Source organism: Oenanthe melanoleuca, chromosome 6 (genome assembly GCF_029582105.1).
Source record: "Oenanthe melanoleuca isolate GR-GAL-2019-014 chromosome 6, OMel1.0, whole genome shotgun sequence".
Taxonomy (NCBI): domain Eukaryota; kingdom Metazoa; phylum Chordata; class Aves; order Passeriformes; family Muscicapidae; genus Oenanthe; species Oenanthe melanoleuca.
Window position 1 is genome coordinate 22448271 of NC_079340.1, and position 11727 is coordinate 22459997.

Here is an 11727-nt window from a genome sequence, read left to right on the forward strand (position 1 = left end):
AGGGAAGTGACAGAGAGCAGCCCCGGGGCAGAGAGGGCTGCGAGGAGAGACAGCAACCAGCACTCTGATAAGGCAGGTCCCTGCTGAGCACCTCCTTGCTTTTGAGATAATGCACCCCAGGCACTCCCTGAGGGATACCTGTGCTCTCTGCAGGTTGTGCCCTCGCATGGATTATTGCCTGCTCCAGCTCGTCCCCCCCTCTCCATGGAGTCAGACCCCAGTCCCAGATTCCATGCCCATGAAGGGGGAAAAGCCCAGACCATAGGGAGCAAACCCAGGACATCAGAGGAGCACACAAGCAGAGATAGAACCAGGACCATCCCCACACCACTAAGGATAGGTCTTTCCCCCACAGGTGAAATCAAAAAGTCACCTGCAATGCAAGTAGAGTGTGGGGGGGCCCTCCAGCCCGCCCTGGGCTGGTGCTGCTCCTGGTGAATCTGCACAGGGATCATCACCTCAAGGGGACAGGCAAGATACTTAAGTCCCTTCACTTGATCCACATTCAACATCCCACTCACAGCCTCAGTAATGGTCATGGATAGAGTCACATCAGCAGCTCTTGGACTTTTCAAGCCAGAGGAAGTGGAGCTTTCAACAGACACAGCTGAGAAAAAAAAAAGCAGTCTCAAGTTAAAACCTTTTACAGGCTCCAGCAGGCACCGGTGCTGGCAGAACCAGAGGGTGTTACCCTGCATCAATCCCAGCATAAAACCTCTGCTGTCAACACCAGCTAAAGAGCCCACAAAAGCTGCCCCACACAGAGCTCTGCCAGCTCTTCAACCAAGCTGGAGGACAGCTTGCACAGCTTTATCTGGCTGGAAAGCCCTCTTTAAGATAGGAAGCTGCTTGCTGTGCTGGAAGGAGCTGCAGGTGCCTGGAGCTGGTTCAGCCCCAGACTGCCTTTTGGCTGGCCTGGGACAAAGCTCCCCATCTCCCACAGCCTTGGTAGAGAAGGGAATATCTGTTGTCTAACGTAACACAAGTGAAACTTGAATCAGGGGAACTGCTTCTCCTTGAGGCCACTCCTCAAACCAGAGCACAGGGCACTCACACAAACCCCATTTTCTTGGGGAAATAGTATGGGCAGTCCCTGCACCACTTCTCCCATCTCTTCCACCTGCTGTGCTGTTCTCTGCAGCAGTGGGTACTGGGGTTTGCAGGATTGTTCCCAAACAGAAAGAGCACAGCTAGGATGCAAAACCAAGGAGAGAAGGCAAAAAAGCCACGGGGGGAAGTACCAGCATTCAAGTGTCCAGGTAGACCTACAGCAAGGACAGGGAGAAAGCAGCATCTGGATCATGGTAGGTGATGAATATGGGATGGTACAACATCCTTCAGCCTTCACCTGTACACAGAGGTGCCTCCAGACCTTTTGAGACACCTCAGCTGAGCCACCCTCCTGACAAGCTCTTGCTTTCCACCAGCTCTTGAACAAATCCACGTCTGCAGGGCCACCCATGCAGCCCAGTGGACAGCACACATGCTTGCTGCAGCACAAGGCACCAGCTGTTCCACATGCCTCACATCATCTCACCTTGCACAGCCTCCCTGCCTCCAGGACCCTCAGCTTTGCCCTCTGCCTCCTCTTAAAGGCAGCCCAGGGGTGGCAAGTGTGGAGCAGAAAAAGGCTGCCCAGGTGGAGCTGACTTAGGAAGAGATGTGGATAAGAAAGTTTTGGAGAGAGGGATTGAACTCAAGGTTTTAATCTGACCTTGCAAGCAAGCTGTGATGCCAGGGCAGAGCCCTTCCCTGTATGGCTGGGAAGCTGCACAGGGTTCAGCATTTCACACCTCACCCCTGTCCTTACAATAATCCCCATTTCCCCCTGGTCTGGCTCACATCTCCATGCACTGCCCAGGATTCCTGCAGTGCCAGATTCTGCAGGACACACAGAGCTGGATTTGCTTTGCTGCATGTCCCTGCAGCCAGCTCGCCCAACCTCCCCCCACAGCTAGCACCCCGCCACTTGCTGTGACTGATACAGGGAACCTGGTGCTTTTATTAAACTCTTTGCTTCCTGTTTTAAGCTTAATAATAAATTGCATGTCACATTACGGCTGTGTTTATTAAAACCCATTGGCGTGGGCTCTGCTCTGCAACAGCATTTGAATTATTGAAAGCAAGCCCCCATGGAGACCTATTTGCTGCAAACGCAGGAGAATTTATTTCCATTTTGTTTATCAGGCAGTGTAAGTGCTGGGTGGAGGCAGGGAAGCTGTCTTGCTATTTTATTTTCTCTCTGAGCCACCACAGCAGGGTGAAGAGGTGCCCTGCAGAAGATGGGGAAAAAAGCCACCCCCAGCAGGGGTGGGGACAGGTTGGGGACAGAAGTCCTGGGGGTAGCTGGTCACTCTGCCCTGAAGGTGTCTTTGGCTCTGGTTGAGCTCTGCATGTGTAGTTGCTTTGTGCCTCAGTTTACCCGTTTGCAGAGCAAGGTTACAGTGCTGCTTCCATCCAGGCATGACCAGTGATCAGCTCAGGCTCAATGAGCTTCTGCCAGAAGACATCAGGCTTCCATGGGACATCATGGCGTGGGGAGACTGTCAAGGTGGCCATGAGGGCTGTTTGTTTTGCAGCTCTAGTTCAACACAGACACCCAAAGATTGCAGCTGAACATCTCCAGGCTCTGCCTCATCCCAGCTCTGCCTGCAGCAGCCATCCAAAGTGAGTGTCCAGAGGATGCTCTGGTGGTCATCCCGAGAGACAGCTCACACTCATGTCTCTTGTGATCACCCTCCCAGCAAGGCAGAGTCCTGCAGGGGCAGGGAAAGGGCACGGAGGGAGTGGGCACGGATGGGTGTGAGGGTCAGGGTGCCCCAGGGGTGCCCCGTGTCCCGCAGGCTGCCCGGCGCAGCGGCAGGGCCGGCGTGGCCGGTGGCTTTGCCAGGAGATGGCACTGTTCAACCCCTAATCGCAGCCCTGCCCAAACCTGCCTCTGCCACGGAGCCACGGACGCTCCACAAGAAGCACGGCCAGCAGGTTGAGGGCGGGGATTCTGTCCCTCCACTCTGCTTTTGTGAGACCCACCTGAGTGCTGGGCCCTGCTCTGCGGCTCCCAGCATAAGAAGAATGTGGACTTGCTGGAGCAGGTCCATGAAGGTGCTCACAGGGCTGGAGACAGGCTGAGAGAGTTGGGCCTGAAGAAGAGTAGGCTGAAGAAGAGAAGGCTCCAGGAACTCCTTAAAGCACCTTCCAGAATCTAAAGCATCTAGAGGAGAGCTGGAGAATGATTTTCAACAAGGCATGTAGTGATAGAAAAAGGGTTTGAACTGAAAGAGAATAATTTTAGATCAGATATAAGAAAGAAATTATTTATGTGTGGGTGGTGAGAAACCAGCATAGGCTTCCCAGAGAAGTTGTGGACTCTCCAGCTCCAGAAATGTTCAAGACCAGACTGGGTGGGGCCTTGAGCAACCTGGACTAGCAGAAGGTGGAACTAAATGATCTCTAAGGTCCGTTCCAAATTATTCTATGATTCCACGTGCCTCCTGCCCAGGCCCAGACCAGGGCAAGTTCCAGCATCCCCAAGGGCGGGGAAGGACAGGGACAGCATGTTTTTGTTACTGGAGTGTATTTACTTGCTGGACTTGGTGGGTTTTCCCTGCAGATCACAAAACCCTGTGGTCGGCAGCTGGTCAGAGTGTGCATCTCCAGGGTCTTCCAGGTCCTGGCAGGACAAGCCACTCTTTCCTTGTACCCAGGCTCACAGTGACCTCTGGTGCCCTGGGAGGTTTCCACACCCTGCTCATCCCAGGTGGCCAGGAGGGGTCGGTGCTGTGCCTGGGCCAGTGGCCACGTCAACACTTCCCAGTCCCGCTCCCCTCATCCCTGACATCAGCCTGACCTCTGGGCTCAGCTGATCCTGTGCTCTGAGTGCAGTCAGCTGGGCTGGCAGGAGCTGCTCAGCCCCCTCTGCCCCCAGAAACCTACTGTGCTGAAAATCAGCCAGCAAAGGCATTTGGTGCTGCATGCACATCCTCTGAACCCACACAGACACCAGCTTTGGGCAAGTCCCTGCGACCCTCTGGGTGCCTGGAGCTGAAAACAGGATCTGTAGTGCTGGCCTCCTTGGGGCAGGGGCTGCAGGAAACATCTGAGCAGCCAGCAGCAGAGGTGACCAAACGTTTTTAGAGCCAACAAATAACCTCAATTAATCTGTGGCAGTGACCGATTCCAGCCGTGCAGTAATATTGGCTTCTTTAATTTTTAAGTGACTGGAAATGGCAAGACTGGGAGCTGGGATGAGGAGACATCAGCTCTCTCTGTGCCCCTGGAGCCACTCTGCTGCCCTTCACCTTCACCTGAGCTCCAGCCTGCCAGTCAGGCAGCCCTCTCCCACTGTGGGATCCGAGGAGTCTGGGAGGCACAGCCCTTGGTTTGGTTAATTTTGGCCAAGAGCTTTTGCTCAAGTTCCCCCCTCTCTTGGTCACTACATCCCCACTGCTCTTCCTGCCAGGCAGGAACAACCAGCAAACCCTGCCAGCTCCCTACAGGGTATGAAAGCACTGGGTGTGATGCAGAGGGGAGCAAGGACTGATTGTCCAGGCAGGGCATTGTCCTGCAGAGCACATGGAGAGCCAGGGATGGAGTGTGTGACCCATCCAACACTCTCCAGCCAGACCAAAGCTGCATCCACACCCAGCACGACCTGGATTTGTGCCAGCACAGGCAGGGCAAGCCTGGCCCTGAGGAGGGTTGGCATGGCAGCCCTGGCCAGGGGCCAGCCCCAGGCACCGGCAGGGAGCCCAGCAAGCAGCTCTTGACTGCTGAAACTCCGGGACACTCTCGGATTTCCCCGTGGCAGCCTCAGCCTGAGTGTGGCCCAGTTCCACCAGCTCATTTGTGTGCAAAACAGGAAAAGGATCAGGATGGTTAAAAAAGGCCCAGCTTCTCTGAAAGCATGTTTTACACCCAAAAAAAAGCAAAATAAGAGCCAGTGGCACACTTCTGTCCCTGGTCCCTCCTAAATACTCTCCAGCTGATCAGCCCAGGAGGATTCTGTTACACTGTTGGATGGAAGGAGAACCTGAGGCATCAGTGTCTTTTGCATTTCTCAGGCTGAGAAGGGGTTTTCTGCCAGAAGGGGTAGGCACTCCAGCAGGCAGGGCAGCTGTGCCCCATCAAGCTGTGGTGCAGGGGGCCAGGACTGGCCCAGCCTCAGCGTCTGCAGGAATTTTGCTCTGCTGCCAATTCCAGACAAATCCCTTTTATTTGCTTGTTCAGGTTTCAGTGCTGTAACTGTGTCATCTGAGCCAGCTCTCAAGAGAAAAAGGAAGAAAAGAAAAGAAAAGAAAAGAAAAACATGTGAAGGAGAGTAGCATGGGACCCGAGCCACCAGCCTTATTGCATCCTGCCTGCTCCTGCCTGGGGTCTGGCCAATTCCTTCCTCACGGGGTCTGGCTCCCTGCTGCAGCTCTGGACCTCCCTGGAGCTGGGACTGAGTCACTGGCAGTGCTTTGGTCCATATGGAGGTTTTGAGCACCAGAAGTCCAGTAAATGCTTCTGCTTTGGGGGGTAAAGCACCCCTTGAATGTGAGATCAGCCCCAGAGTGCCCAGAGGAAGGGTCCTGACAGCCCTCTCTGGGCACTGAGCAGCACAGTGCAGCTCTGAGCTTCCTTCCTGTGCTCCCTCCAAATAAAAGTTTGCCCTAAATCACCAGCTCTGGGAGGTAGGTGGGGTTGTTGTTTTTTTTTAATATAACATTTCCAGTGGAAACTGGACCATCCCTTTACTTCACCAACCAGGCACAGAGCTGCTCCACACTTGACAGGGCTGTGGTCACCTGAGTGGAGACCCCAGGGTCATAGAACTTAGGACCCCAAGATGAACATGGAAAGCAGTGGGATGGGATCCAAACACATGGGAGTACAGTGATTTGAGTCAATGCATCACCACTGCACAGGAGATTGTCTGCTGGGCACCCCCAATCCCAGCTGGGGTGGGAAGGGCAGGACCCACACCAGGACCAGCTGTGAGCACTGGGATGGGCAGGAGGGCTTCTCAACTCAAGCACCCCACAATGGACAAGGTAGCACCCACAGTGTTTGCACCCTTCCTCACCCCCATAGTCATCCTTGTGGATGCAGGACAGTCAGCTGGCCCTGGCTTTGACCTACATGTGTATCTTAAATAACATCAAAATGACAAAGGAAAGCATGAAGTCAGTCAAAGGCATGGAAGGGAAAACATGAAGTCAGTCAAAAAAAGGCCAAGTGTTTCTGACCACAAGGGTGGTTCAGCTGGAGAAAAGACAGCACTGAAAGCCACAAGTGCCTGGTTTCCTCAAATCACTACTTTTCTGGTTAAAAACAGAACAGAAGAGAAGGGTGTTTTGGCAGCAGATTCCTCAAGTTCTGGGGAGAAGCTGGGATGTCTCTGGGGGGGATACAGAGCAGACAGGGGGTGACACACTGGTTATCACAGTCAGGTCCCAGCTCTCTGCTCCAGCTTCCCCAAAAACTATTCATACAGGACATAATGCCCCTACCCTGGCCTCACTCTCCCAAAGGATGCTGTCTCCACGCCCAGCACAGCTGTCCCCACACCGTCCTACCTGCATTGTCTCCACTCAGCGCCAGAGGACAGATCCACCTGCTCCAGGCAGAGCTGCCCCTGGTCCCCTTTGCACCAAGCAGCCAGCATCCCATCCCCCAGCACCCCGAAAGGATGTGTCACCCCGTCCCCCACCCCAAAAAACAGGCTGCTGTGCCAGCATTGTTCAGAGAAGGAGGTTTGGGCTGAGGGTGCTTGCTCCAGAGATGTCCCCAAGCCCAGGGAAGGGTTGCTGTGGGCAAGGTGATCTCTGCAGCTGGACATGTCATCTCGGGGCTAGTAGTAGTCCTCCTCACTCTCCCCGTAGTCCTCAGGTGTCATGTGGGGCTTCGGCAGGGAGAAGTCTGTCAGGTTGAGCTGGTCTGAAATGGCAGCATGGGAACAATGTGACATTGCCACCCTGCTGTGCCTGTTCCCTTCCCCACCAGGACCAAAGCCAAACCATGCACAGCAGGTGTCTGGGGCACCCCCAGCACAGCCCTTTGCTCCAGCAGCTCTGCCATACTGGTGCACTGTGCCCCACATCCCCTCCCGTGTCCCCATGCTCTCATGGGGACAAGGACACGGTGCTCACCTGGAGTGAAGACAGTCAGGCTGGCCAGTGCCACCACCTCCCCGACCCTGTTCCTGGCGAAGCAGCGGTACGTGCCCTCATCCGTCACCCGCACGCCCTGGATCTGCAGCCAGCCTGTCACTTCGTACTTCTGGGGGCCACCTCTGAACTGCAAGGGGGATTTCTGTCAGCACTTGTGGCAGAAGCAAGGGGGAGTCTGTGCCACACAGCCCCAGGTCCACTCTTTCAGCAGGCAGCGAGGTCCCAGGTTTGCTCTGGCAGCAACCATGCTATTTTCTGTTTATCCCCAGGAACAAATAAGCTTTTCCTGATCCAGCTGGGCTGCAGCTGTGTTTGCAGGCTACTATTATGGAGTGGTGGCCAGGGGTGGAGGACAGTAGAGTTTCCTCCAGCCAGGCAGGGTAGTCCTGCTTGGGGTGAAGATCCTCAGTTGGACACTGTGACAAGCTATGGGGAGGCTTGAAGGACAGAAAGATGGAAGGGGGCTATGGTGCCAGGTTCCACCTGCTCCTCTGGCTCCCTCCATCCATTCCAACACAGTTTCTTCCCTGCTGGTGCCTGGCTGAGGTTCATGACCCCTTTGCCTCTGCCCACACCCTCTAATAGCTAGGTACACACAGCTGGGTGCTATATTTGGGGCTGGCCACAGGCAGGATGCTGACCCCTGGGCTTGCCAGCTCTGGGAAGGCAGCCCTGCTGATGGGAAAAAAGGGCAGGAGATGTCTGAGTGTGCTGGTAGGAGCAGAGGACAACCAGGCTGTAAAGCATTTGGGAGGTCCTCTTTCCAGCCTTGCCAGTGAGACTGCAAATGAAGCCAACATGCACAGCAAACTAAAGGCAGGCAAGTGGGAAACTCCCTGCTGCAGGACTCCATTAAAGAGTTCAAAAATTACTATAGGAAATCACAGAAGAGAGCTATGCTGGTGGCTCTGATGGCACTGAGACACCAGCCCTGGCTCAGTGAGTCCTCATGCTGTACAGCCAGCAGTCACCCTTCTCATTCCCAGGCAGCCAGGTTGGCCATTCCCAGAGCATGGCCACTCTCAAATCTGGCTGTCCATGAGCTCTGAGAAGCACTGGGTCACCCTGGGGTCATCTTCAATGCCCTAGGCACACTGCTCACCTGGACAGAGATGTGGGGGTCATCTCCAGGCAGCAGCATCTCTGTGCCATCCTTTCTCCACTCAATGGATGCCATGGGGTAGGCAAAGACCTCGCAGCCGAAGATGACATCCTGCCCAGTGACGTTCCATGTGTCATAGGGAGGAGAGGTGATCTGAGGCTCTGGGGAGGGGGGTAGAGAGTAGGGTGGGCTCAGAGGAGGTCCCACCCTTGGCAGGTCCCATGGGCTCCCTTGTGCTGGTCTCTGGAGCAGCAGCATTTCATTCACATAGAGATGCTGGGACCCTTCCCATGTCTGTCTCCTCTCCCTGCCATGGCAGACCCTCACCTTTCTCAAGGATATGGTCAATCCTCACAGCTGGGACTGGGAGCTCCCTCCCCAGCCCACCCAGTCCATGGAGGGCTGCCATCCCTGCTGGCCTCAGTTTCCTCCCCATGCAGTGATGCTGAAGTGACCCATGCAGCAAGAAGAGTGCAATGACAGCAGTGTTACACAGCAAAGCTCTCCTGAGCAGTCAGAGCACGCTCCTCCAGTGGAGAAAGGCCAAGGGGCGCTCATCCAGCCTGAGGCTGGTGAGGATGGATGAGGTAGTGGAGCTTCCAGCCAAATGAGGCCTCTGCTCTGACATAAGGCTCATGCCAGCAATGAAGGGAGTCAGCAGGTCCCCATCTCCTGGATGGAGCCAACAGCTCCAGGTTCCACATCCTTTCCCTGGAGGGACAGAGTGAGGACCACCCTTCTTACCCACACCTGCTCCACGATCTGGCCTATAGCATGAGCCAGAGGTCAAGAGAAGGTTTCCACCTCCCAATATACCTAGGAAAAACACTCAGAACATAATGATCTGCAGAAAATAAGGTCAATCTTGGCACCACTCAGGCTGTGGTGACAGCACTGGGTGACCTGTCCTGGACTGGGCAGCATGGGGCATGGCCTTCCTGCTAGACTGTCCCCTCTCAGCTCCCACTTGAGTTTTAAATGGGAGATGGAAATCACACAGCCAAGCCACATCAACCCTGGTTTCTATTTGCAGGAGGCAGGCACATTTCTCGGGAGCAACAGGCCAGTGTGAACCCAGCCCTGCCGCCAAGAATTTGCTAACAATTCCCTGGAACTTCCCCATCTGCTCCAGCAGGATTTCTTGCTTCCCATAAACTCCACTCCCTCTTGGCAAAGCTGCTCCCAGATTTCTCCAAGCACTGGATCTGCAAGGGGCTCCCCCAGAGCAGCAGGGTGGGGGGACTGGTGGCAGCACGGAGCCCCCAGTGCAGTCCTGTCCCTGAGGTTTTGCTGCCAGGTTAAACAGTTAAGCCAGACCCCCTCGCTTGTCTCTTCCCACAGCCCCAGGGCCACTACCTGACTCGCAGGGACCTTCATGGGCCACAGTGAGGTTGGCATCGGGGTGGGCACGGGCAGCCTCCAGGAACCTGCAGATCTGGGCGTAGGTTTTGCTGTCAGAGCCGCAGAGGGCCAGCTGGGAGAGGCAGGCGCACTGGGGCTCGGGCACCTCCCCGTGCCGCAGGTCCCCGGCGTCCAGGCGGCACTCCAGGTGCTCCCCACACTTGCCGTAGAAGTGGTTGGTGTTGTCCAGGTCACAGATCTGTCCCTCCAGGTTGGCACATTCCCAGCAGCAGTCGCAGGCATCCCGCACCGTGCCAGCCAGGCACCCGCGCGGCGCCGGGCACTCCTCCGGCTGGCACTCGGTGCAGCCCTCCCCCTCCTCCAGCAGCCGCTGCCAGCCCCGCTGCAGGTACTCAGAGGTGCTGGGAAAAGCCTGGCCCAGCTGGAGCAAAGCCCAGTGCAAGGAAAGCAAGGAAAGCACGAGGCAAGAGATGCTGAGGGGCTTGGCTTCAGACATCCTCACGGCAACTCCTCTATCCCAATCCCACTGCCACTTGGATGGGGATTTCTGGCACTGCTCTGATCTCCCTTTCTAGATCTGAGGAGCCATCCTGGCCTGTGAGAAGGGAGAAAGTGTGTTACTGGTGCAGGAAGTGTCTCCCACTCCTTTATCTCTTGTCTGGCTTGCTCTGAGCAGCAGCACAGCCTGATGTGCAGGGAGAGCTGGTCCCAGTCCCTCTCACCCCCAGCCCTGCAATCACAGCCTTTGCACCCTCGAGCTCCCCAACCAGCTCCTGCCCTGAGATGCTGAACACCTTCTGGAGAGATAGTGCTGATGATCCCAGCCCAGGTTCCATCCTTGATCCCTTGGCGACCCAGCACAGCCTGGGAACCCACAAGGCTGGCAGGGCACTGGACAGGCTGTTCTACAACATCATGGTTCAGCTCATTCATACCCTGCTCCTGGTCTCCTGTCAGAAAGTTGCTCTCAAGCCCCTTTCACCCATTGCTCTGCATGAGTCACAAACCCTTTTTTCCTTCCTCACCATCCATACAAGTGCAATGGAGAGGCTGATCCTGCAGACAAGGTGCTCTTTCTGTGCTGGAGGCAGCCAAGCCAGGAGGATGCTCCCAGTCATGCCTGGCTTTTGTTCTCTTTCTCTCTCTGTGCTGTAACCCGTCTTTTTAGGCATCATCTTCTTGAGCAGGGGAAAAAATTTCCATTCCCCAGAAGGTTTTGTGACTCCCTCAGTTATCACACAGGCAACTGAAGCTGAGCATGGAGGAGCTCAGTGCACAGGTGAGCAACCACTGGACTGACAGCAGACCCAGTGTGGTCGGCCTGTACCAGCACAGTGGGGTCTCTACCCTTAAACCCCAAGCCTTCATTACCTATCCAGGGTGAGAAGCAGACCTACTCTGGGCTTCCCATCTCTCCTGGTGGGGGAAAAACAGAGTATCTCAGAGGGTGACAATGAACCAAATCCCTTTGAAAACACCCCTCCCTGCCCCCTGTTATACCCTGGCTGCCTTCCCTGAGACGGGGTGAAATGGTCCTCCGCCCCAGGGCGAGCGGGGCTGGAGTGGGGACCTAGGCAGACAAGCTGCTCCCCTCCGGCTGGGAACAGCACCGAAGGGCAAGCTGCAGCCCCCCACTACGGCCCCTACACTCAGGGCTACCACAGCCCAGAGCCGGGGTGGGGATGGCCCGGACAGTGGGTTACACATATGCATCCCCCGGATAACAAACCGTGCAGATTTGACCCGTTTATCAGGGACCAGCAGGCACCCCGGGGTGGAAAGGACAGAGGTCTCAGTGCCGGAGCCCTCCCCGTCTGTACCGAGTAAGGCTCCATCCCGCGATGGATGCGGGGGCCAGAGAAAGGGTGCGGGGAAATTGCAAAGTTGGTCTCTGGCTCCTCATGCCTGGGGTGCAGGAGCTGGGGGTGCTGGAAGAGCGCTGGGAAGAGGCACGACTCCCCGTGGGGTCCCCCAGGAGCCCCTCCGCCATGAGCCGCCACTTACCGGAGGCGCCGGTGCCGGGGCCGCGGGTGCGCGGTGGCGGCGGGGCTGCTGGCCCCCAGGGCTGCTGGCCCCCGGCCGCTCCAGCACCGCCGTGATGTCAGCGAAACG

The 11727-nt window shown here is 56.1% G+C and overlaps 1 protein-coding gene across 2 annotated transcripts; it reads right to left on the reverse strand.

Annotated features, from left to right (window-relative positions):
- Nucleotides 1-2999: 2999 nt before the first annotated feature.
- KAZALD1 (Kazal type serine peptidase inhibitor domain 1) lies at nucleotides 3000-11727 on the reverse strand. 2 transcript variants are annotated; one of them, XM_056494821.1, is made up of 6 exons: nucleotides 11620-11727; nucleotides 10987-11031; nucleotides 9610-10210; nucleotides 8254-8414; nucleotides 7131-7278; nucleotides 3000-6918 (listed from the first exon to the last, which is right to left on the reverse strand). In XM_056494821.1, the coding sequence occupies exons 3-6, from the start codon at nucleotides 10109-10111 to the stop codon at nucleotides 6833-6835; spliced, it is 897 nt and encodes a 298-aa protein (XP_056350796.1). In that variant the 5' UTR covers nucleotides 10112-10210; nucleotides 10987-11031; nucleotides 11620-11727; the 3' UTR covers nucleotides 3000-6832. The 2 variants fall into 2 exon arrangements, with proteins under 2 accessions (XP_056350796.1, XP_056350795.1); XM_056494820.1 differs by lacking the exon at nucleotides 10987-11031.

Bases quoted from the DNA above. Each gene is read 5' to 3' on its own strand.
- KAZALD1 (XM_056494820.1), bottom strand. From the start codon at position 10,111: ATGTCTGAAGCCAAGCCCCTCAGCATCTCTTGCCTCGTGCTTTCCTTG. The intron at 7,279-8,253 runs GTGAGCAGTGTG...TCCCCCTTGCAG, and splicing joins ACCCCCACATCTCTGTCCAG to TTCAGAGGTGGCCCCCAGAA. The intron at 6,919-7,130 runs GTGAGCACCGTG...CTGCCATTTCAG, and splicing joins CCTGACTGTCTTCACTCCAG to ACCAGCTCAACCTGACAGAC.